The sequence below is a fragment of the Molothrus ater genome, chromosome 3 (genome assembly GCF_012460135.2).
Source record: "Molothrus ater isolate BHLD 08-10-18 breed brown headed cowbird chromosome 3, BPBGC_Mater_1.1, whole genome shotgun sequence".
NCBI lineage: Eukaryota > Metazoa > Chordata > Aves > Passeriformes > Icteridae > Molothrus > Molothrus ater.
In genome coordinates, this window is record NC_050480.2 from 724692 (window position 1) to 747780 (window position 23089).

Consider the following 23089-nt stretch of genomic DNA (forward strand, 5'->3'; position numbering starts at 1 on the left):
GCAGGACAGCCTCGGTGCCAGGCAGATCCATTACAGCTTATCAGGGCAGCACAGGCGCTGCAGAGCCCCGTGAGGGATGGCTGCTGTCACCAGGGACACACAGGGAGCTGGGCCCAGCCCCAGGCACGGGCCCTGCACCCCACAGGCGTTCCTGACTCCCCGCACCAGGAATGGACCAGGGTGGGAGATGCTGCTCACTCCCAGACGTTCAGAAAGGTTTATTAAACCCTATCAAAAATACATCAGATGACTGAATAGAGAAAAGATTATGGCACTGGGAGCAGAGGAGCCTTCCCACCATGTGCTCACCCACACAATGGAGGTTTCACCTTTTAACTTTTTGGCTCTCCCAAAGTTCTGTCCACCGACTCCTTTTTCACTGCCCGGTGCTGGAGATCACTGCCTGACACCTTGATTGGAGCTCAGGTACTGCCATAGTGACAGTCCCACCCTCCCAAATGTCCCAAACCCAGGGCACCACTGATAACAGCACAAGGGGGTAAAACACAACTGTAGATCTAGAGAACTTCTCCTAACGTGCATGCATGATATTTGCATTTAACTGTGAGAGTCAGCCATGGCCCTGCTCATCTGTCCCAAGGGAAATGGCAGCAGGAGATCCCTGGCACTCCTCCATCCGTGGGAGCATCCATCCCTCCTGAGCTGCCCTTGATGAGCGCCGTGGGTATGGAGCCCTGGGGGAGCTGAGGGGCTCAGTCCCACTTTTCCAGCCAGGAAAGGCGCTGTGCACACTTCACTGCAGGATCTCAGCAGGCACAACAAAGGCCTCGGAAATCTGGGCCCATCGAGCTTGGCAAGGGATACTTTGCTTTTATCTGCTTTGCCTGCAGCGGCCCTGAAAATTCCATAAGTATAAAAATATATAATAAAATAAATAAATATATCATAAATATATATATATAATGTATAAAAATGCAAAGACCAGTAAGTGGGTAAAAAAAATTCAGAAAACAATCTCTGTAAATATATCCAGAATACAGAGTCCCCTCCTCCTCATATTTTTTTCAGTTTATAAAGCCATTAAAATGAGAAAAACTAGTCTAGTTCCTATGACACTAATTACCATTATATCTCTTTCCATGATGGCCCTTTCCTGTTACATTTTCTTTCAAGGTTTTTGTTTTGCTTTTTAATTAGATCTCAGATTTCCCATCATTTGTGACTCCCGTCATTGGATATATATCCCATGAGGTTTTCCCTGTGCTCACTGATCCAGTGCCCAGATCCACAATCCCAAACCAAGACCCCACGTCATCAGTCCAGCTTTTCCCCCAAAGTCATTCCTTGGAGCCTGGCTACTCCCTGTGGGCCTGGCACTAACATTGGGCTTTCAGGTTTGGGAATTTGGGCCATGCTCATGGCAGCTCCCAATCTCAGGCTTCTTTCTGCAAATCCTGTGCTTCCCAGGAAAGCTGTGGGTGCTGGCAAGCCCAGCACACTCTTTCTCTCTAGTAAATCACTCCAGGACAAGCTAACATGGTGCAACATATGTTTTATTCTTTATAACATCTTACTTGATTTAGTTTTTTTAATTTTGATACTCTGCTCATTCTTACAGAACAATTACTTTAATTATTCCTTTACACCAATACCTTCTTCAGGATATTAATTTGTTTTTTCAGCCTAGAAAATGGTTCTCCCACCAGGGAGTTAAACAATGTACTTCAGAATTGTGTATAAACATTTAAAGTTCTATTCAGATAGCAAACCACTTGACAATATAGAGTATTTCACAGGGTCTTGGTGAAACACTTCCCAAATTTTCTTCTCCATGGACACTACAGTTCTTTTGATAAGAATGGTGCTGGATATTTCCTTGGAAAAGATCAAGCTGGTGTAGGCTGCCTGATTGAGCCTGGGGGCATCTCACCAAGTCTGGCCTTCCATATAAGAGAAATGCAAAATTTAAAAACAAGCCAAAGCAAATAGAAATATTATTGTTGTTGCTGTTAGAAATAATTAAGTATCATAATTGATAATAATTGTTATTCATAGTAACAAAGCACTGACTATTCAGAAAGTGTGCCTCTGGAACAGGTAAGTTTTATCCTTCCTTTGTGCTGGCCATTTTCATTTTCTTATGGAAAATAATCTGAAGCCAATAGGAATTGCAGCCATCACACTTGCAAGTCACTGTTTGCCAGTGATCATCCTTAAAATGCTGGGATGAAAGAGATGGGGTTTAGTTCTTAATCCCCTTCACTTCACCAGTCAGGATGAGACAGCACTGAGGTCCCAGAGCTGTCCAGGACAGCTTCACCAGGCTGAGGCTTCAGTGGCAAATGCCTTTTTTTCTTTTTAAACCAGAATTTCCTGTAAGATCATTTTACTATTAGTGCTATTTTTAAATCCCCATAATCGAAAAGGTTACTCCCACGCACGCACCTGTCTGCAGAAAATCCCCAAACTGCAGGGATTTGTCACCAGTGAATTCCCTAACAGAAACACTCAGCTGCATTCTTCTAAAGCTTCCTTCAGAGGGTGTCTGGAAATGCAGACAGCAGAGCGTGCCTGGAGGAGCAGAGGGGCAGCTCCTCTTCCCTCTGCTCCAGGGGCTCCCTGTGGCTCCTGGGCACACCCGGGGGAGCTCTGCTTTGGGCAGGTCCCCTGGAGGTGTGAAATGGGCACTTCCCTCCTGGGCAGGCCCTGCACAGGGGTGGCAGTCGGCTGTTTCAATCTTGTTTTCAATTATAAGCATTTCATTGTCGTATGTTGCTGCTTTATTATGTGATAATTAAATATGAATGATCGTGCAGCCATCCTGCCTAAGAGGCTGGAGCAGAATTAAAGCAATCCCTCTCATCCTGCTGAATGGCTTTGGAGGTGAAAGGAGTGATCTATTTGCTGTCTCTTATTTTTGCTGTCCTATTGTTTCAGTGCCACGGGCTTCAAAATAGCAAACTAGGCAAGGAATTATAGACATAAATCAGAGCAGGAGGCAGCGTGAGGTCAGGACTGCTTTGCTTCTCACCTGCCTGTTCTCAGCTGCCTTTTGCTGGGAGACAAAGCAGTGCATTCCTGTTAATTTTGCGATCTTGCTAGTGATTGAATGCTTTTTTAGACAAAGTTTGAATCCCTGAGCGCTGTCAAGCGGGAATTGAGCAGTCTCACTATGCTTAGAACAAGTGCAGAGTGACCAGGCTGGGTCTGGAATGCTGTGGTTGGTGTCCAGTGTTCCACATTCAGCATCTGCCACGCCTGCTTGGTTCCTGATTCACCAGGCTCAGTGTGCAGCACTTCCAGAGAGGGGAATCTCCTTGGGGTGACCACAGTGACTCTGTTGAAAAGCTCAGTGAGTTAAGTAAGATGCAGCCAGAGATATTTAGCCAAAGTAAATCAGCAAAGTAAATGTGTTTTCAGTGGAGCCTGGCTGATTTATGGCCCTGGCCACCAATCTGTACATCTTATTCTGGTCAGGTGTTTGTAAGCCTGCAGTGGTGCTCAATGGCAGGGCCCAGGTGAGAAATGGATGCAGCCACATGCTACAGCCCTCAGGTGGTACTGGCTAAAAAATGAAATATTTCCTGAAGGAGAGCTGTAACCACACACTGCTCACCTCCCAACCTAGCAGGAGCAGCAGTGTTTTGGGCATAAAGGAGTGGGATGGGATCTGTGGAGGGCTTGGCAATAGTGGGACACAAACTGTGCCAGCACTTGGCATCCCTGATATGGGTGTCCCAGAGCCATGGTTGTGCACCCTGGCTTGCTGGATGCTATGTGTTACAAGGAGATGGAGTTAACTTTTTCCCACTTTCCCAAGTGTCTTTTATGCTAAGTTAACTAAGAGGCAGTCCTCAGTGGGATTCTGCTGCTCAGGAACATCCTGTTTTGGAAAAAAAGAAAAAACTAGGAAAATTCAGTGCCTGCTTAACTGTATGCTACTTTTCATTCCAGCAGTTTGTTAAAGTAGCACATGGAAGTGACCACTCCATGACTCTGATTTAGCTTATCCATGCCCTGAAAATCCGACTCAGCCCACCAGTGTTGCTTGATGCAGACAACTGAATAAGGACAAATGGAAAATAAGTAGTGAGTTTGGATGTCTCTATTGTTGGCTGCTGAACACCCACCTCTGAAATTGGGCTTTTTGAGAGTGTCTTGGGGTTGCATGCCAAATCCCAGCTTGTGATCTGCACTGTATTTAAACATTTCTTCACGTCCTACTGTAATTATTTATTGAGGTTTTTGTTTAAGCAATGAGATATGTGATGAAGACCATAAGACATTGCTATGGGTAGTCCTGGGTGAATACCGACTTTCTTCTTTTTGGTGTTTTTTTGGTGAAATACGAAACAAAAGCCAGTATTTGACCAAAGCCATTTTGTGTTGGCAGACCATTGTTCGGGGGAACAAGCCTCGAAAGGACACTTCGATCAACGGGCTGCTGGAGGAGTTTGACAACATCTCGGTGACCCGCTCCAACTCCCTGCGGAAGGAGAGCCCTCCCAGCCACCACCAGGGCAGTGCCAACCACGTGCCCCGGCCCCAGGAGGAGAATGGCTACATCGTGTGCTCGCAGTACTCGAGCGAGTCGGACAGCACGGCCGAGAGCGGCGCGGACCGGCTCCGGGACAGGGCCCTGTGCGGGGACGAGTGGGACCGCTACTGCCAGGGCAGCCTGGCCGCCAGGCACAACGGGCACCTGCTCAAGGTCACTGCCCGCGACTTCTACTACTCAGAAGTGACCCCCCTGCAGTCAGAGCTGTCCCGGTTCCTCCCGGATTACCAGGCACACCTGGAGAGCAAGCCCAAGGCGCTGGAGTACGGGGGCCTGAGGCTGGAGTACCAGCGGGTGCCCAGCGGCTCCTCCCTGGACTACCGGGATTCCTTCCCCTACGCCCCGTCCCGGGCCTCGCTGCAGAGCGAGGGCCCCAGGGACAGGCTGGACTACGGGGACCCTGACTGGGGACACGGCCTCGCCAGGGAGGACATTGACAAGAGGCCCAAGTCCTCCTACGTGGACCCCGCGAGCCCCCAGCCGGCCATGAGGCAGAGATCCAGGTCGGGCTCGGGCCTGCAGGAGCCGGCCATGCCCTACGCAGCCAGCGCCTTCAAGGCTCACCAGCAGGGACATTCCTACAGCTCCTACACCTACCCCCGCCTGTCCGAGACCGCAGCAGGCGTGCCCAAGGTAACCCAGCTGCCAGGGACTGCTCCAGGGCAGGGATCAGCCTGTGCACAGGGCCAGGGCCAGGAGCGAGGGCAAGGAGCCGTGCGTGGGCACACCGTGCCAAACGGGGCTGGGAACACCCCCCAGAGTTGTGGGGCTGCTCCTTGGCAGCCTTGGAAACCCCCCCACTGTACCTGGGTGTTTGGAAATGGATGTCAAGGACCACTGGGTTTAAGATACTTATGGAAAGGCAGGCTTGGAGTGCCCATCTTCTGGGGATTTTATTTGAAATTCCCAGTAAATGCAAGTTCTTTGGCAGTTTTTTGTAGCTTCAGGAGTTCCTACACCTGAGCAGATCTATAGCAGGAGGTGAGACACTGGTCTGGATTGTGTATCAGATACTTCTGTGTTTGAATTGTTACTGTGCAAGGCTGAAATCTCAGTATTTATGCTGTGTTTATGCCATCTTTATGTTACAAGGTTTATGAGCTCCTCACTGCTCATGAGAGTAGGGGCTTAGTCCCTTCTGCATTGTTTTTAAGCATTGAAATGAAGTCAAAGCAGCTGACCTGACCCAAGACATTTTAGATGTAGTTTAAAAAAAGGGTTGATATGCAAGAAAGCATTTCAGCCATGTTATGTAGAGGCTGCTCCTCTCCACAGATCTGTCCCTGCTCTGCCACATGAAGTGTGTTACCTGCACAAGCTCTCCAGCCCTGCTTGCAGCAGTGTGCTGTGACCACTTGCTCAGTTCAGAGTGCTTTTCTCACACCTCTAGTAGCATAACCATGATGACCTTCTTAAGCATCTAATGCTGTGTAAGAGATGCCTTTTCAGTGCAGTTTGCTCTGAACATCACTGAGTTCCCCTAGCAACGGGCACTGTGATGATCATTTTTCCAAGTCTGGGGTTGCTGTGACTTTTCACATGCTGAGGTGGGTGACTGTCAGTGGTGAGATGTGTTCTTGTCTCTGATGATAGCTGGGCAGTGCATTTGCTTACTGGCTGTGTCCTGCTGCAGTGCCAGGTCTGCAGATCCCTGACATCCCTGGCTTGGAGCTGTGCCAGTCTTGTGCCTCCCTAGGTCTGGCTGCTTTGCCATTACCGTGGTGCAGCAGTGCCCATGGGAAAGGGTGAGCAATGCAGTTTTTGTCCCTCTTTGCACTGGAGCACAGAGCCAGGCTTTGGAGCTTCAGGACAAACTCTGGGGGCAGCAGAAAAGTCACCAGGTCTCTTTAGGTGCCTTTCCAAAGCTCAGGGTGTGGTGGGAGGAGTGTGTGTGGTAGTTACACCAGTGAGGCATTCAGTGTGGATTCTGGAAGCTGGGAGGAAAACCTGGGCTGGGTTAGCTGCCATTTCCTTTACTGAGAGCAGTCATTTTGTCAGAGTTTAGAAAAGAGGAGGGCAAATCCAGAAATGCAGAGACCCTGTAGCACCTGCTTCTGCCAGTTTTACACCAATCAGTAGGGCAGAAGACACGGGTGTTTACTATAGGATTCCAGCACTTTGAAAAATACCCCATTAAAATGCAGTAACAACTTTTCTTTAAAAAAATATATGCCTCTGTGCAAGATTCATTGTGAGCTGTTCCTCTCCTCAGAGCATCAAAACCACTCCTACAGCCTTGGTGTATTGAAACTTGATGATTCACTGTTAAATGCAGCAGTTCAATTCCCAAACCTGTCCACAGCTCCTGCAGGTGAATAGGAGTTTCTTGTCTTGGATGATTGCTGAAGAATCTTCTTTTCAAGGAGGCATTAGTAAAATAATGGTTCATCAAATGAGCTTACTAAATGAGAGTCAGATCTCAAATCAGATATTTTACAAATGAGATTGGGTTTAAAGTATAATTAAAAGAGGTGAAAAAGTAAGTGAAAAAGTCTGCAGGCACAAATGTGTGGCATCAAAGTGCCTGTAACAAGGATGTTCATTTTGGCTTGTGAATGTGAAAAGCAGATTTACTTCAGTATTATTTGCAGGTAAGAGATGTCAGACCAGTCAAATGTGTGCTGTGTTTCATCATCAGGGATTTCAGAGTTGTTACATCAGAGGACTTGCCCTGCCCTGGGCTTGGCCACTGCTGTGCAGTGGAACCATGGAGGTGTAGGAAGCCAGAGGCTCGGATTTGCCTCCCTTTGAGCCACCCCCGTGTCAGCCTCCTGCTCTCCTGTCCTGCAGACTGGCTCCAGGACACCTGCATGGAGCTGCAGAGTCTGCTGTGTCACCCTCCCCACACAGAGCTGGTGTCCCACCTCAGTATTGTCTCACAATATCGGGTTCATTGTTGGCTTCTCTTTGGCCACTCTGTTCTGCATGGGGTTTTTACCCTCCTCTTCATCACAGGCAGCCCTCCTAACTTCTGCACCAAGCCCTATTACTTCAAAGCTCCTTCCCCTGTCACTTTCCAGGAGGAGCTCTCTGGGCCCCTCTCCTGTCCCTCTTTCAAGGGCCCACGATGTCTGCTCCCCCTTTGCTGCTGTAATGCAGCAGAGGTGTCTCACCTGGTCCCCTGTGTCCCTCTGTACCACGGGCACATTTCCAGCCTGGCAAAGGCAGGGCCAAGCCTTCGCTGTCAGAAACCCCCTCCTTTTCCCCTCTATTCCCATTCCCAGTGTGAGTGGTGCCTGCCACCTCTGTGTGTGGAGCAGGCAGTCCTGGGGCTTTGCCCAGCAAAGCACCAGAGCCAGACCTTTGCCTTTGTGGTCTCAGTGTGGGTCACAGACCATCCCTTCTGCACCTTCCCCCTGGCAGACGGTGCAGGTGTGGGGGATGCCACTGTGCCATGATGAATGTTGTGCCAGAGCTTTGGCTGCTCCTTTGACCTGATCTGGAAGGAGTGCAGGACTGCTTTCTTCTTTCCTTTGTAGCATTTAAAGAACTTCCATTCAGTAGGGGCTGCATTCAGCAGCAGAAATGGAATGATTGGTGGAGTAAAGTGCGTTCATTTTGCTGTGATGTGGAGCACTGTGTCAGGACACAGCCTTAGAGGACAGCTTCAGTAACTTACCCATTGTAGCTCCTGACTTCTTGTAGCATTTCTTGGGATTCAGGAAGTGGGTTTACATTGTGCAGCAATGCTAGCCTCAGAAAGGCTCTGAAAACTCTTAGCAAGCACACTGAACCCCTGAATGTTCATTCTAAAATTCTACTGCAGAATATTCTTTGGCCAGTGTGTTAAGCCTGGGGCATACTCAGAAATACCAGACATGGGCGAAGCCTCAAATAATTCATTAGCGTGGATTTATCCAGCTTGAATTTCTAGACCAGGTTTTCCCTATCTCAGTGGTTATAAAGAAAATGGTGTATTTACAGCCAAAGCAATAAATTATTTGTCCCTACATACACTGATATATAGGACAGGGTTAGATTGAGTTCCCCTCCCTCCACCAAACCATCTGAGCACTTCTCCGTGTTAATTAGTTTGGCAGATGTAATGTCCTTCATGAAATTCATGTGTCTGACTCCCTTCTGTTTGATGGCCATCCCTGCCTGCTGGAGTAAGGGAAATGATGCTGTAGTGGGGTGGGTTTCTGCCTCAGCTCCCCCAGCAGGCTGGGAGGTGACTGCACAGCCCTGCTGCTGCTGCTGGGTGCTCCTGATGCAGGGAGGGTGGGTGGCTGTCAGCCCTGCAGGAGGCAGACTCCAGCCCTCCCCAGGGAAGCCTCTGGGCAGCCCCTCTGCAGGGCATTCCCCCTTCCCCCCAAAGCCCTGGGGGAGTGAAGGCAGGCCCAGCAGCCCTGGTGGCTCACAGGGAGCTGGGAAAGGCCAGCAGAGAATTGCTCTGGAGGCGCCTCCAGCCCCAGGCTCCTCCTCGCGGTGCAGAGCCCGCGCTGATAAATTGATGCTGCGGCAGATTTTTTTTTTTTCTTTTTCTTTTTTCCTTTTTTTTTTTTGCAGTCTTAGCATAAAATGGTCAAATGATGTTCCACCGCAGAATTCAATTTCACAGTTCAGTTGGGTCCTTGATTACACTGCCAAATTCAGATTAATGTGCATTTAACTAACATGGATCAGGGACTCCTGGCCGGCAGCCAGCAGTAATAGTAGCAGCCGTGAGCTGTGTAGAGTTTGCTGCTCTGTCCATCCCTGTGCACTGCCACTGAAATTGATTGATTAAATGAACTCATTGCCATAATTATTTGTAATTGTGCTACATGATGAGCCTGTGTCAAACCGCCCCCCTGCCCCGAGATGCTCCACACATTGTCAGGAGTCACACATTGTAAATTTGAAGATGTTCTTTTCCAGAGGAAAAAAATATAATTTTTGGATAGGTTTTTTTTTTTTTTTGTTCTACATCTTTTGGGGGGGTTTTAGTTTGGATGGAAGCAAGCAAACCATTAAGTTTGTAAATGTGGAGTATTCATTAGCCTTCAATATAAGAAGCTTAGAGAAGCTTGGAAAATACAAAAAATAGAAAGGAACCTACAAATGAACCAGGCTTCCCATTGGGATAATTTCCTTTGCGATTTTCTCTGATTTCAGATGAAAATTAGCAGTTTTGTGACACTGCAGTTAAGTAGTGTGTCGCTGTGGAAAATGATTTAAGAAATGGTGAATTGAATTAGGCTCCTCATCAAACTCACGTAAGCAGTCACTCAGACAACAGCTGGCAGCATGGCAAGACAGGAGATGACAGGGATTTTAGGGTACCACCATCTCCACAGGAATGGGTTGGGTTATCCCTGAATTGCTGTAGAAAAACCTAAGACGAGGCTAAGAGCTGAGAATCAAAATGCAGGTACTGGTAAGACACAGATTGAAGTTTGCCAGAGGGCGAGTTTTATGGATGTGACAGGGATGGAGTCTTGCAGGAAATGGCCCAGAGAGCCTGCAGGGCACTGCAGATGCAGAGCAGATAGACTTTTTTAAGCATAGATCCCTTCCAGTGCAGGCCATTCTGTGATTCAGCAAAGACTCTGGAATGCCCAAACAGGTACCTGGACAGAAGAACAGACCGGGGGTGCAGAGGAGATGTCCTGTGTGTGCTGAGGGCACTGCAGCCCTCCATGGTGTGGAAATCCCTGCCCAGCCTGGGCAGCAGTGCTGTGCTGAGCAGGGGGGTGCAGTGTGGCAGCACGCTGTGCCAGCTCTGCTGGGCCCTCCAGGGGGCTGGAGATGGATGGAGGGGCAGGGCAGGGAGGGAGGAAGGAGCTGTTCCCAGCCTGAGTGTCTGTGTGTGCCTTGCAGGTGGATTATGACCGAGCGCAGCTGGTGGTGAGCCCGCCGCTCTGTGGCTCGGACACCTACCCCCGGGGCCCAGCCAAGCTACCTCAGAGCCAGAGCAAGGGCAGCTACCCGAGCAGCAGCTACCAGTACCCCCTGCTGTACCACAAGGCTCCCCACCTGCAGCAGCCCGGCTCCCCGTACGCGTCCCCGGGCTCGTACCCCGGCTCCCCCAGCCTGGCGCCGGGCGCGTACCCCCCGCCCAGCTGGGGCTCCTGCTCGGAGCAGGCGCCCTCCAGGGTGTCCCACGAGCAGTTCCGCGCCGCCCTGCAGCTGGTGGTGAGCCCCGGGGACCCCCGCGAGTACCTGGACAGCTTCCTCAAGATCGGCGAGGGCTCCACGGGCATCGTGTGCATCGCCACCGAGCGCCACTCGGGCAAGCAGGTGGCTGTCAAGAAGATGGACCTCAGGAAGCAGCAGAGGAGGGAGCTGCTCTTCAATGAGGTACGGGGCCTTGGGGGTGCCTTGGGCTTTTTGGGTTCAGCAGGAGACACGAGGAGCCACATTCATACCTTTCCAAACGAGGTGAGGAGTCCCACACATGTCTGTGCTTGTATAAATATTGTGTAGCCATTCCAGTTTCAACTCAGCCACTTCTCCTCCAGGCTTGAAACCTCTGGTGCTGTCCCAGGAAACAGCTGAGAGATGTATCAGCTGGTCCGTGCAGTGTGTCAGCTGCTCAGACATGGCCCTGCTGCCTTTTCTGTCTCCTGGCACAGTTGATTATTCCAGGAGGGAGGATCCAAACTAACCAGGCTATTCCAGAGTGTGTGTGCTGTATTTCTGGCATACACGTGCTGTTTGTTTCCTCCCTCCTTCCTCTCCTAACCATCAACGCTCCCTGTGCTTTCTGGATGGTACTAAGAGCTGTGAGTCCTTTTCCATGGAACTATCTGTGCTAATTCCCACAACTCCTCTCCTGAGTGCTTGCAGCCAGCTCAGAGCCCACAGCTGCTTATGTGAGACTGTTTTCCCTCTGTATGTTATTTTAAATTTCAGAGCACTGGTTTTCATTTGCCATTTTTTCACCCAGTTTATTTGGGGCTTGAGAGTACCTTCTGCAACTTGAAGAGTTTCTCCTTTTTTTAACTTCTTACTCCCTTAAAGCATCTGGTGGGGTGTGTTCACTGCTCCCTTTTTGAGATCACTTGTAAATATCTGATCAATACCAAAAACACTCCCAAGGAAGCCTCCTGTGAGAATGAACCTTTTAATTCTTTATTTTGTTTCCTATACACTGTGTGTCTTCCCTCAGCACATGACAGACTGGATTCTTTAAAACATCCCATTTTTTAATTACAATATTAAACAGCAAACTTCCCCTTGTTCTTCTTTACACAGTGCAGGACTGTGCTGGTTATTTGGGCTTGGCTTTGCCTCTGCTGGAGGCTGTGCTGGCTCTAACTGAGCATCCCTTGAGCAGTGACAGCTTGAAGCAGGTCCTGCATGCTGTGCAGCACCAAGCTGCTTCCCTGCCACGCTCCAGTCACTCGTGCCATCTGAAAATCTCTTGCAGCAGGGATGGAGTCCCTCTGTCTGTCTGTGGTGGAGCCTTGCCTGGCTGTTCTCTCTCTCTCTCGTGCTTGCCACTCTGGCACCCTCAGTCCCCTGAGGTCATGGGCACTGTCCTGGCTGGGCTGCCCGCACTGTGGTGCCAGTTCTGCATTGTGTGGGGGCAGGGGCAGGTCTGGCCTTGCCCTGGCAGGGCAGTGCCCTGCTGCCTGGCATCCCTGGCACTCTGAGGACAGAGCTTCCTCCACACCTGCCCCTGGAGCCCTGCCCAGCCCCACAGTGGCCAAATGGCTGCAGGTCCCGCCAGGGGAAGGGCCCAGCAAGGCCAAGGGGTATTCAGCTTTTCCTTGGACTTTCTGAGCTGTGCTGGAACCCAGGGCTTGGTGGCTCTGTGTGACCCTTTCTATGTGTTTTCTATTCTCTCTTTTCGGAATTTTTAAGTAACGTAAAATTGAACTTAAAATCTAATGAAAAGCTTATAGGTTTGCCAAGATGAATGGGCCAAGTTAATGGGCTTTGAGAAGTGTTTTACATGGATTCAGTGTTGCACAAAACCTTTTACCAAAGTTCTCTGATTTTTCCTAAGTTGCCAGTGAAGTTTTTTGTTGTTTGATCTCTTGAGAATTTCTTGTTGGTATTTCTCCCATGTCTCAAACTCAGAGTACACAAAAAGCAGTAGTAAGCCTTTTAAAAGTCTCTTTGAGTGAGTTCTCTTGGGCCTTACTCCAGCATTCTGTTGAAAATCTATGCAAAGTACCATTCACTACGTGGTAAAAATGACTTTGATGTGTTGAGGGATTGATCAGGTCAAAAAAAGAATCTGTTGTACTGAAAGCAATTGGCAATAAAAAAACAATTAAATAAACAGGTCTGTTCCTGCAGGCTGAAATAAAACAATTATCTACTGTTTATAGTCTATCAACTAGAGATTCTTTTTTCCCCCTGATGCATTTACAAGGACTGATGTTTTTATGTACATATTCTGATGTTGTTCATGCGCTGGCGTAAGGATGAGGGAGGATGCGATTCATTGCAGATCCTTCCCCCAGCACCGGTGACAAAGGTCTCAACAAGTGTCACTGGAGCCTGTGGCACTGGCAGCTGTCCCTTTGTGCCCCTGCAGGTGGTGATCATGAGGGATTACCACCACGAGAACGTGGTGGACATGTACAACAGTTACCTGGTGGGGGACGAGCTCTGGGTGGTGATGGAGTTCCTGGAGGGCGGCGCCCTGACCGACATCGTCACTCACACCAGGTGGGCTGGGCTGGGCACACAGACAGCAAACTGCACAGAACACACACAGGAACACTTAGAGAACAGAGACCATGCATTTTATGTGTCCTGGAACTGAACCCATTCCTAGCATGCTCGCTGTGCCTCCATCAGTAACCAGAGGTGCAGGTGAACTCCTGGGAGCAGCAACATTTGCTGAACCAAAGGGAAAGAAACACCTGGGAGGGCCTGGTGGGGATCTGCTACACTTTGGGAGGTGGTTTAGCACCAACACAGCTCTTATCCATTACAAAACGGAAAAAAAACAAAAAAAAAGTTCTTTTCCCTGTTTGGTGATCTGTATTGTTGGGGTTGCTGTCATAACCACGTCTGCTCTAAGGGTGATTTCTCCTCACAAAGGTTATCTGCAAACCAAGCCCAAAATATAAGGGGAAAAGTATTTTTATGTCAGAATATTTTGTGCTTATGGTGGAGCACATTCCCATATTTCAGTTAATATCCCACTTTTAAAGTAGGAAATTAGCCAGCACAAGAGCTGCAGTGTATGGAACTGCTCTGCCTCTTCTGAGGGGAGACATTAGATTTTACAGCCCTCTTTCCACCTGCTCTTTGCTCATTTGCTTCTGATAAGCTGGATAAAATGAGACAGGGAAGAGGGATTCTTTATTTAATTTCTTCTTGAATGAAAGAAAATTAGAATTTCCACACCAAACTAGTGGGAGAATATTTAGGGGAGCAAGAACAAAAGCAGGGAATTGTAAATGAGAAAATTTGTGTTCTCTCCTAGTTAAATGGTGCTCTTAGATCCTACCAAGAGTTAGAACACAGGTGTTTTACTTTTGAGTGTTACCTTATCTTATGTGCTGAAATAAATCACAGTATTGCAAGTATTTGCCAAACTATTAAAAGCTCTATCTTGGATGTTTCTGACAGAAGTTTGACAGCAAACAGATGTTCCCAGGACACCACATCTTAAGAGCTGTCATCTATTTTTAACTCAAAACAGTCTTTTCTTAATCTGTTGGGTGTTTTGGTTTTTTTTACATTGCATGACCTTCCCTCAAAGATCCTGCTAAAATACTGCAAATGGCACACAAATTAAAGCAGAAATCTCCACAGGTGTTCTTCTGCTCATGTAAAAGAGATGCTGGGGACATCAGGGATGGGACAGTGGCACCAGGGTGCCCAGCCCATCCCATCCCAGGCATTGCACTGTAGCTCAGAGAATGACCCCAGAATGGGGTTTTTCAGCTGTGCACAGAAATGAGGACTCTTGTTTGTTTTTCTGCTGAAATACCCAGAATATTTTTATAAGAAAGCATGAAAGTGCTCTCAAAGAGCTACAACCCAGGGCCTGATGTTTTGCCTACACAATTAAGGGTGCTTTTCCTCATATTTATTCCACACCTGTTCCCATCCCAGTAGCGAAGCCTGCTTGGCAAGCAGCGAGCTTACTGTAAATAAGGCATTTCTGTGATTTCCCAGAGGGAGGTTTCTGTGCTTTCCCCGAGAGCCCAGCACACGGCACACCTGGCTGTTGACAGTAATGCAGAGCTCGCTGCAGGGCTGGTCCCCACCGCTCAGCTCGCAGAACCAGGAGCAGAGATGGCCCAGAGGTGCTGCAGGCAGATCTCCCGGCCAGGGCTGTGCTGGAGGCGGTGCCGGTCCCCTGCCCAGGCTGAGCTCTGTGTGTGTGTGTGTGTGTGTGCCGTCGTTGCAGGATGAACGAGGAGCAGATCGCCACGGTGTGCGTGTCCGTGCTGCGCGCCCTGTCCTACCTGCACCACCAGGGCGTCATCCACCGCGACATCAAGAGCGACTCCATCCTGCTCACCAGCGACGGCAGGGTGAGCCTGCGCTGCGCCACGGCCTGGCCGCGGCACTGCCACGGCGGGAGCCCCAGAGGGGTGGGAAGGACTCGGGGGAGAAGCTGAACCCGAGAAACACGGGCCTGGCCTCACCGGTGATTGGCATCTGTGCTGCAGGCAGAGTCCTGCCGAGGAATTGGAGCCTCAGAGGCAGTGCCAGTAGAGATGATGATCTGGTGATGGGAGACCTCTCTTTGGGTCTACAGATGCCTTTCAAAAACACTTTCTTTTTACCACACTTAGTTATCATTTACTCAGCAGTTTCAGTACATGTGCTCTGCTTCCCCAAGCTGGCTGGGAGGCCAGCATCAATCTATGCAAATAGGAAATAATCTGCATTACTGCTGAAATCCTCCCCAGATGGTAAGAGTAGCTTTCACACTTTTAAGATGCTTGATAAAATCTGTCCCACACTTCCATGTACGTTACTTGCTGTGCCTTTGTTTTGTTAATGAGCAGGGGGAGAAGGGGACAGAATGCTGCACAAGGCTTGCTCACTAAACAAAACGTGGTTTGCACACAAAAAAATTAGGGTTGTTCCACTGGCCTTACACACCTGTCCAAGGCAAGACCTGAGGGTTGGACTGAGCCCAAGAGCTTTGGTTTGGCAGCAGATCCAGACCTTCCCCTTCCCCAGGTGAAGCTCTTGGCTCCCCAGGCCTGGTCTGACTCGGTAGCCAAAGGCTGGCCTGTCCAATTTGATGCTCACTCACCAAGGGAGAGGGATTTCCTTCCTGCAGCAGCCACAGGCTGCTCCTCTTAATCCTGTCAAGGAAAGCCAATCCCACGTGTGCAGGAGTTGTTCAGTTGTGATTTCAGTTCATGTTGCTGGAATAACATCTGATCTGTGCTCAGGATCTGCATACAGTGCCTCATTATACTCATTACTCCAGTCCTTATTATCTGCATTGCAGATTTCTTCATGGCTGTGTTGTGCAATTATCTTTTTTTAGAAAATCCTCATCTTTTATGTACTCCAATGAGCAATAGATATGCAAAACCTCTTGTGCTCCTACAAAAGAAGATTGGGCTCTGCTTCCAAAATATGCATTATTTCTTCCATTCTTCATCCTGTAAACTGAAAAATACATTTAGCGTGGAGCACTTGGCTATTATTGGCTTTGTTTTAGAAATACCAACAATCATTTCATAATTCTGTTAAAAATAATATCCGTATCTTTTTAAAAAAGTAATGTCTGTGCTGAATCCAAAAGTGAGTGCTGACAATAAGTGTACACAATACAGGGATTTATGCAGCTTCCCACTCCAGCTGTCCTGGGGCTGTTTGGGCTCCCTCTGTATCCCCAGACATGGAGTACTTGATGGGATACACAGCCTGGGGACCTGGGCCATGGGTCACCATTGGACTGGGCAGTGATGGAGGTCAGGAAAATGTCCAGGAACATCCCTTGGAGAGCTTCCAGGCCTCCAAGTAAGTACTTGGAGGGGTAAAAGAAAAGATTATAGCCTTAAGGATCAAGCTGTTTCTGGAAGGGGGTGATGCCACCAACCCTCAGACCAGCTTGTTGTGGAACTTTCACCTTGGCATTGTACAGCGACAGAGAGGGGGAGGTGATAATTTTCCATAATTTTTGTTGTTAAAAAAAACAGTCATAAAAGTGTGAGCCAGGCACATGATGCAGCAGGAGCTGCTCTCGGGAGTGCTCGTGTATCCCATAATTTCTATTTCAGGTCACTGGCACAGCTGCTCAAGGACAGCACTGATTCCCGAGCTGCCAGCAAAGGGAACAGGTTCACTCTTTGGCAAGGAGTCCTGTACCCTTCCCTGCCTCCTCCAGCTCTGCTCTCCTGCTGCCCAGAGATGGCAGCTCCTTCAGTGACACCCACAGTGGGAGTCCTGGGCCTGGCAGACCCTCGGAAGGGGTTTATTTTCTGTGGGTGATACAAAGGAGTGGGGTGGGTGTCACTTGGAATATGTGTATTACTGGGTATCACGTGTATATAACTACAAGCATGGGAGCTCTGTTTGGAATATTTTGTTTTCCTTTATTTTTAAATGTTATAAGCCATCTATCACCTCCCCATCCTTTGCTGGTGGAGAGGCAATGGGCTGTGACAGATGACATCAGGAATGAGCACCAGTGCCACCCTCCTCCATCTCCCCTTCATCTTAATGAGCTGTGTGTTCCCCAGGCTGGGCTCCCATCCCAGCCCCTCCTCCAGAGCTGGGCTGCTGTCCTGTTACTCAGGAGGGGCTTTTTCTTCTTCTTTTCACAGATAAAATTGTCTGACTTTGGGTTCTGTGCCCAAGTGTCAAAGGAGGTCCCCAGGAGGAAGTCCCTGGTTGGGACACCCTATTGGATGGCACCAGAGGTGATATCCCGCCTGCCCTACGGCACTGAGGTGAGCACAGGACACTCCAGAGGGGATTCCCAGCTCCCTGTGGCACTGAGCTGGGCACAGGGCACTCCAGAGGGGTTATCTCAGCTCCCTGAGGCACTGAGCTGGGCACAGGACACTCCAGAGGGGTTATCCCAGCTCCCTGTGGCACTGAGGTGAGCACAGGACACTCCAGAGGGGTTATCCCAGCTCCCTGTGGCACTGAGGTGGGCACAGGACACTCCAGAGGGGATTCCCAGCTCCCTTTGGCACTGAGCTGGGCACAGGACACTCCAGAGGGGTTATCCCAGCTCCCTGTGGCACTGAGCTGGGCACAGGACTCCAGAGTCCAGCTCCCTGTGGCACTGAGCTGGGCACAGGACACTCCAGAGGGGTTATCCCAGCTCCCTGTGGCACTGAGGTGAGCACAGGACACTCCAGAGGGGTTATCCCAGCTCCCTGTGGCACTGAGGTGAGCACAGGGCACTCCAGAGGGGATTCCCAGCTCCCTGTGGCACTGAGGTGAGCACAGGACACTCCAGAGGGGATTCCCAGCTCCCTGTGGCACTGAGCTGGGCACAGGGCACTCCAGAGGGGATTCCCAGCTCCCTGTGGCACTGAGCTGGGCACAGGACACTCCAGAGGGGATTCCCAGCTCCCTGTGGCACTGAGGTGAGCACAGGACACTCCAGAGGGGTTATCCCAGCTCCCTGTGGCACTGAGCTGGGCACAGGACACTCCAGAGGGGATTCCCAGCTCCCTGTGGCACTGAGGTGAGCACAGGACACTCCAGAGGGGATATCCCAGGAGGGGATATCCCAAGTCCCTGCAGCAGCCAGGTGAGCACAGCAGGCACTGCAGGAGGGATATCCCAGCCCCGTGGAGCTGTGTCAGAGCTGTGCAGGTCAGGAACATTTGCACAGCTGTGCTAAATAGCAGTGATTCCATTTGCCCCAGAGTGCAGCATTGTGCCTGGTTTGGAAGTGTTTCCCCAGGATGGAGTTATTAAATAACAACTCCATTTAGCACTCCCAGCAGTGCAGTGCTTTTACATATTTGAGCTTGGGGTGCTGCAGTGAAGGGAAGTGCCCTCATGTGTGCACACTGTGCACACTGTGAAGGGCCCTGTGCTGCTGCTGAACACCGAGCCTGCAGGCTGGAGCTGCACTCACAGGTGTGCCCTGCAGCCTGTGCCAAAGCAGCAGCCACCTCACACACCCCCTGCCCAGCCCAGTGCCACCAGTGTGTGCCAGGGCCACTCTGCCCTCATCCTGCCCTTGCCCCCCCGAGGAGAGGAGAGCCAGGGCAGCACCCGGGGCCAGCTGGGTGGGCTGCACCTCCACCCTCTGTGGTAGGACTGCTCTCCATCCATGGGCTCCTTCCTTGCAGTCATTGCCGGCATCAGCTGGGACACGGGGGTGGGAAAAGCCCCTCTGTGGGAGCTGTTTCAGGCACTGCCTGATGTTCTGGGAGAGGCAAGGCACACGTTTCACTGGAAGCCTTCAGAGGAGCCCAGCAAGGAGGGAGCTGTGCAGTGCCACAGCCCGTGCACAGGCAGCTGCGAGTGACAGAGGGGACCCGGTGACAGTGACACACCCTCCCCTGCAGGGACACAGCTGCTGCAGAGCTCGGCCCTGGCAGCCAGCAGAGCCAGGACTCGGGATGGCCACACACAGCTTCACTGCACGTACCTGCAGAACACATCTGCAAATACAGATGTGCTCAGGGAAGGGAGATGAGCTGAGCAGGAGCTGCTCCATCCTCACACTGCTCTGGCACGGCACAGTGTGAGCACCCTGCAGGCACTGCTCTCCACCCAGGATCTGTGCTGCTGGAGGAGACATTCCAGAGATAATAGCATCAACTATTATTAGCCCATTAATAGCTTAGGGGGATTATAAAGTGGCTGAACTTAGGGCTGCATGAAGTTTCCCCACCAGAAGGGAAAGGGGAAAAAAAAGGATTTAAGCTAAAGGATCGTGTTGGCAAAAGAGCAAAAGCAGAATGAACTGGCCCTGGCTGTATTTGGGTTGGCAAACGACAGGAATTACAGTCATCAGAGGACTGGGATTCTGAAGCAGCTCTGCAGCAGGCCAGGACTAAGAAAAGAAAAAAAAAAAAGTGGTTTTTTTGAGCTGGAGCTGAATCACTTTCCAAAGGTGTTACATAATGTGCTACCTGTGCTGGCTGTAAACAAGCCTGGCTGTAGTGAGTGCTTGCATTTGCCTCGGGCTCTGGAATGGAGTTCCCATAGTCTTTCAGCTCCAGGGGAACAGAGTAAGTGATTCCACAGCAGCTGAAGTGTTCCCTGCTCTCCAGCAGCTGCAGGGCCAGCCTGAGAGGGCGCTCAGTGCAGCTGGAATGCAGGGCAGCAGGACACAGCCTCTCCAAGGGTGCAGCTTCCAGTGGGCAGCACCTGAGGCAGCTGCAGAGCCTGGACTGTGAGCCCCTGCTGGCCTGGTCTGTCAGGCCCTCACTGCTAGAAGGAAAGCCATGGTTGGCTGGTAAAAAAGAGCGATGGATGGAGCTGGTGCTGGCCGGGCAGGCAGCAGCAGGAGCCAGTGCAGTGCCAGCAGTGCCCCTGAGCCCTGTGCTGTTGCAGGTGGACATCTGGTCCCTGGGCATCATGGTGATGGAGATGATCGACGGGGAGCCGCCGTACTTCAACGAGCCGCCGCTGCAGGCCATGCGCCGCATCCGGGACAACCTCCCGCCCCGCGTCAAGGACACGCACAAGGTCAGCCTGCCCTGCCACCAGGGCCTGCCACTGGCCCCGGCAGGGACCCTGCCCACCCAGACCCTCACTCTCACCTCCAAGGGGCCACTGGAGCAGTGGGTGCCACACAGGGCTCCTGGGGGGGAAGAGAGGCCGTAGCCATCGGTCACGGCCTTGTTTGTGCCTGACCCTGGCACTGCCTTTGCAGCCAGAGATGGCAAAGGGAGCTGGGCACAGCCCCAGTTGCCCTGTGCTTCCCAGCCTGCCCGAGGACCAGAGCAGCTGAGCTCACTGCCCTGCTGCAGGTGGGCTGGTGCATCCGTGTGAGGCACCAAAGCCTTGGGGCCCCTCCCAGTTAGGGGGTGTTTCCATCAGACCCGAGCCCTCAGCCTACCTTAATGCTGTTCTCTACCCCAGGGACACCCAAACACTCCAAACACCAGCAAAGACCCACAGCCCTTCTGCTCAGCACGGCTGCTGCAGTGGGGAAGATCAGGGTCCCTTTTCTCCCCAGTAAAAGAGCGTGCCCAGAGCAGCACAGCCAGAGGGGGTGTTTGCCACCCCTAATGCCCGTGTGGCGTTTCAGGTCTCCTCGGTGCTGCGGGGCTTCCTGGACTCGATGCTGGTGCGGGAGCCCTCGCAGCGAGCCACGGCGCAGGAGCTGCTCAGACACCCCTTCCTGAAGCTGGCAGGGCCCCCCTCCTGCATCGTGCCCCTCATGAGGCAGCACAGGCACCGCTGAAGGGCTGCTGGGAAGGGGCAGTGCAGAGCCCGGCTCGTGGCGTGCGGGACCCGCAGGCAGGGAGGAGGAGGAGCAGCAGCAGAGCCTCGAGGAGGAAGGCAGCCCTGAGGAGACGCTGCCGCTGTACAGAGATCCCCGGGGCAGGCAGCGCTCCCTGCTCCCACTGTGCCAGGGACAGGAGCGGGCCGGACACCAGGGCTGCCAGGCAGGGCACACCCACTGCCAGCCTGGGCGAGGCAGCACGGAGCCAAACAGCTGAGCTGCACCGCGGGCTGAGGCACCTCTGGCTCAGAAGAACACTTTTCTGACAAACAAAGCACTTTTTATCTCGGCCAGAGCAGCGCAATGTATTTTGCAAGAAGTTTGTAATTTTCTGTACAGTACGTTTTGATAACTTGCAGTACTTTGTCATGTACCTGTTGTGTTAGTTAAGTAATAAGTGTAACTTGGAGAATTTGAGAAGATGAAGTTTCCTACTTTTTTAAACCCTTTTGAAAACAGGAGAAAAAAAGAAAAAAAAAACCAACAAACCACAGTCACCTTTAGGAAGTTGTAAGGTTTTGCAGGGTTCCCATGGGGTGAGGAGGGGGCTCATCCTGCCCTCAGGGCAGCTGGGAGCCAAGAGCCCTGCCCAGCCTTGGCCCAGGGGCCTCCAGGCTGGGCTGACCCTGCTCTTGCCCTGCCAGCACAGCGGCCTCCATGACTGCTGTCACACTCTGGCAGGGGAGAGAGGGAGAGCAGCAGCTGCTCCTGCCAGCCCAGAGGGAGCCCCAGAGCGCAGGCAGAGCCCTGGAGGGGATGGGATGGGTTGGGAGGAGCTGCCCGCGTTTGCCAGAGAGGAGGAGTGTGCTGCTGTCTAGACCTTTCTGAATGTTGATGCAACAGTTGACTACTGCGGTACAATTTTGTGTTATTTGTTGGATGACTTTGCATGTTAACTGTAGGCCTAAATAGATTTGCCTTTAAAATTTTTAGAAGTGCTTCATAATTATTTCGATGAGAAACTAATTTTATTTATTAACGATTAGTTGTTTTTTAATTCTGTATAATACAAAAGCCATGTTTTTCAAGTTTGTTTTTTTTTTTCTTACTGACCTCATTTTATGGTATCTTTAAGAACCACAAAGCCAACTTGGTGAAAACACAGTTTTTTTCTTATTATGAAATTTCATAGTTAATAAATTAATTGTTATTTATTGTAGTAAATTATAACCAAACATCTATACACCTGGCAGGAGCTGTTGCTTAAAGATCTTCCTCTGGGAGAAAAGAGTTGCCAATAGTAAAGAAGCTCCTTGAGTTCTGCCCTTAAAGAATATTTGGAGGGAGAGAAGCAATTAAAAAAAAGCAAAAACGAGATAAGGATGACCTGGAACATGGAAGAGCTGTTCTTACATCAGTGTCTTATCCCCACTGCTCTCTCTCCCTAGCCCTGTTTGCACATTTGAAGGAGACACTGAAGAAAATGTTTGGCTCCCAGAGCCCACCCAGCAGGGAGCACCCCCAGCCTCCCAGGGCTCTCTTTTGTAGTCTTGACAACTCAGGAAACCAGGCTGCACCAGTCCAGGCAACGGCACAACTTAATACTAGCTACAAAATTACCTTTTTTAACCATCTTTGAATAAAAAAGGGGGTTGGTGGGAGTTTTTTCTTCAATATTCAGCACATTTTAGGCTGTACAAGTGAAGAATTTTCTGCAACTTTCTTATCATTAGATACTTTAAGCAGTGTTCATCGAGTTTACTGAGAGTTTTGTCAATTTAAAGGGGTTTTTTTGTGAACACCAGCTACTGGTGAAACAAATGCACATGCAAGTTCAATAAATTAATTAATAAACACTTCGAGTTTCAGTGTGGTTTTTTGTTCCCATGCCTTTTTTCTACCTTATAGATTTGACTCAGTCTCACAGTACTGGAACAAGTAGATAACAAAGAAAAAATGTGTTCTTATAATATCTATTATTCTTTTATATATATATATATATTGTTCTTATAATATGTATATTATAATATATATAGCAAAGAAAAAAGTGTTCTTCTAATATATGTATAAGCACTCAGGATACACATGTGTATGATACACATACATATATATAATAGTGATTTATAGAGCTGTCCTAAGTGATTTCTAAGTGTCAGTGCATTCCCACCCCCCTTTATCCCCTAAATAACCCCTAATTACACATTCCCAGTTTCGAGCTCCCAGCTGTTGGTCTCTCACACCTCCAGACAGCAGCTGTTCCCAGTTTCCCCAGCAGCACCAGTCAGCTGGTGAATCTACAATGTAATTTGCTACCTTCAAGTCTTACAGGTGAGGAT

General features: G+C 50.2%; 1 protein-coding gene across 2 annotated transcripts in view; it reads left to right on the top strand.

Annotated features, from left to right (window-relative positions):
- The window catches only part of PAK5 (p21 (RAC1) activated kinase 5), a 160324-nt gene extending 137715 nt beyond the window's left edge, over positions 1–22609 (top strand). For both annotated transcript variants that reach the window (XM_054514272.1, XM_036379679.2), the window contains 7 exons: positions 4355–5152; positions 10322–10801; positions 12993–13126; positions 14826–14952; positions 17212–17337; positions 19916–20050; positions 20616–22609. In XM_054514272.1, coding sequence (XP_054370247.1) covers positions 4355–5152; positions 10322–10801; positions 12993–13126; positions 14826–14952; positions 17212–17337; positions 19916–20050; positions 20616–20771 — 1956 coding nt within the window. In that variant the 3' untranslated portion in view covers positions 20772–22609. The remainder of the gene's footprint in view (positions 1–4354; positions 5153–10321; positions 10802–12992; positions 13127–14825; positions 14953–17211; positions 17338–19915; positions 20051–20615) is intronic.
- Positions 22610–23089: the final 480 nt, after the last annotated feature.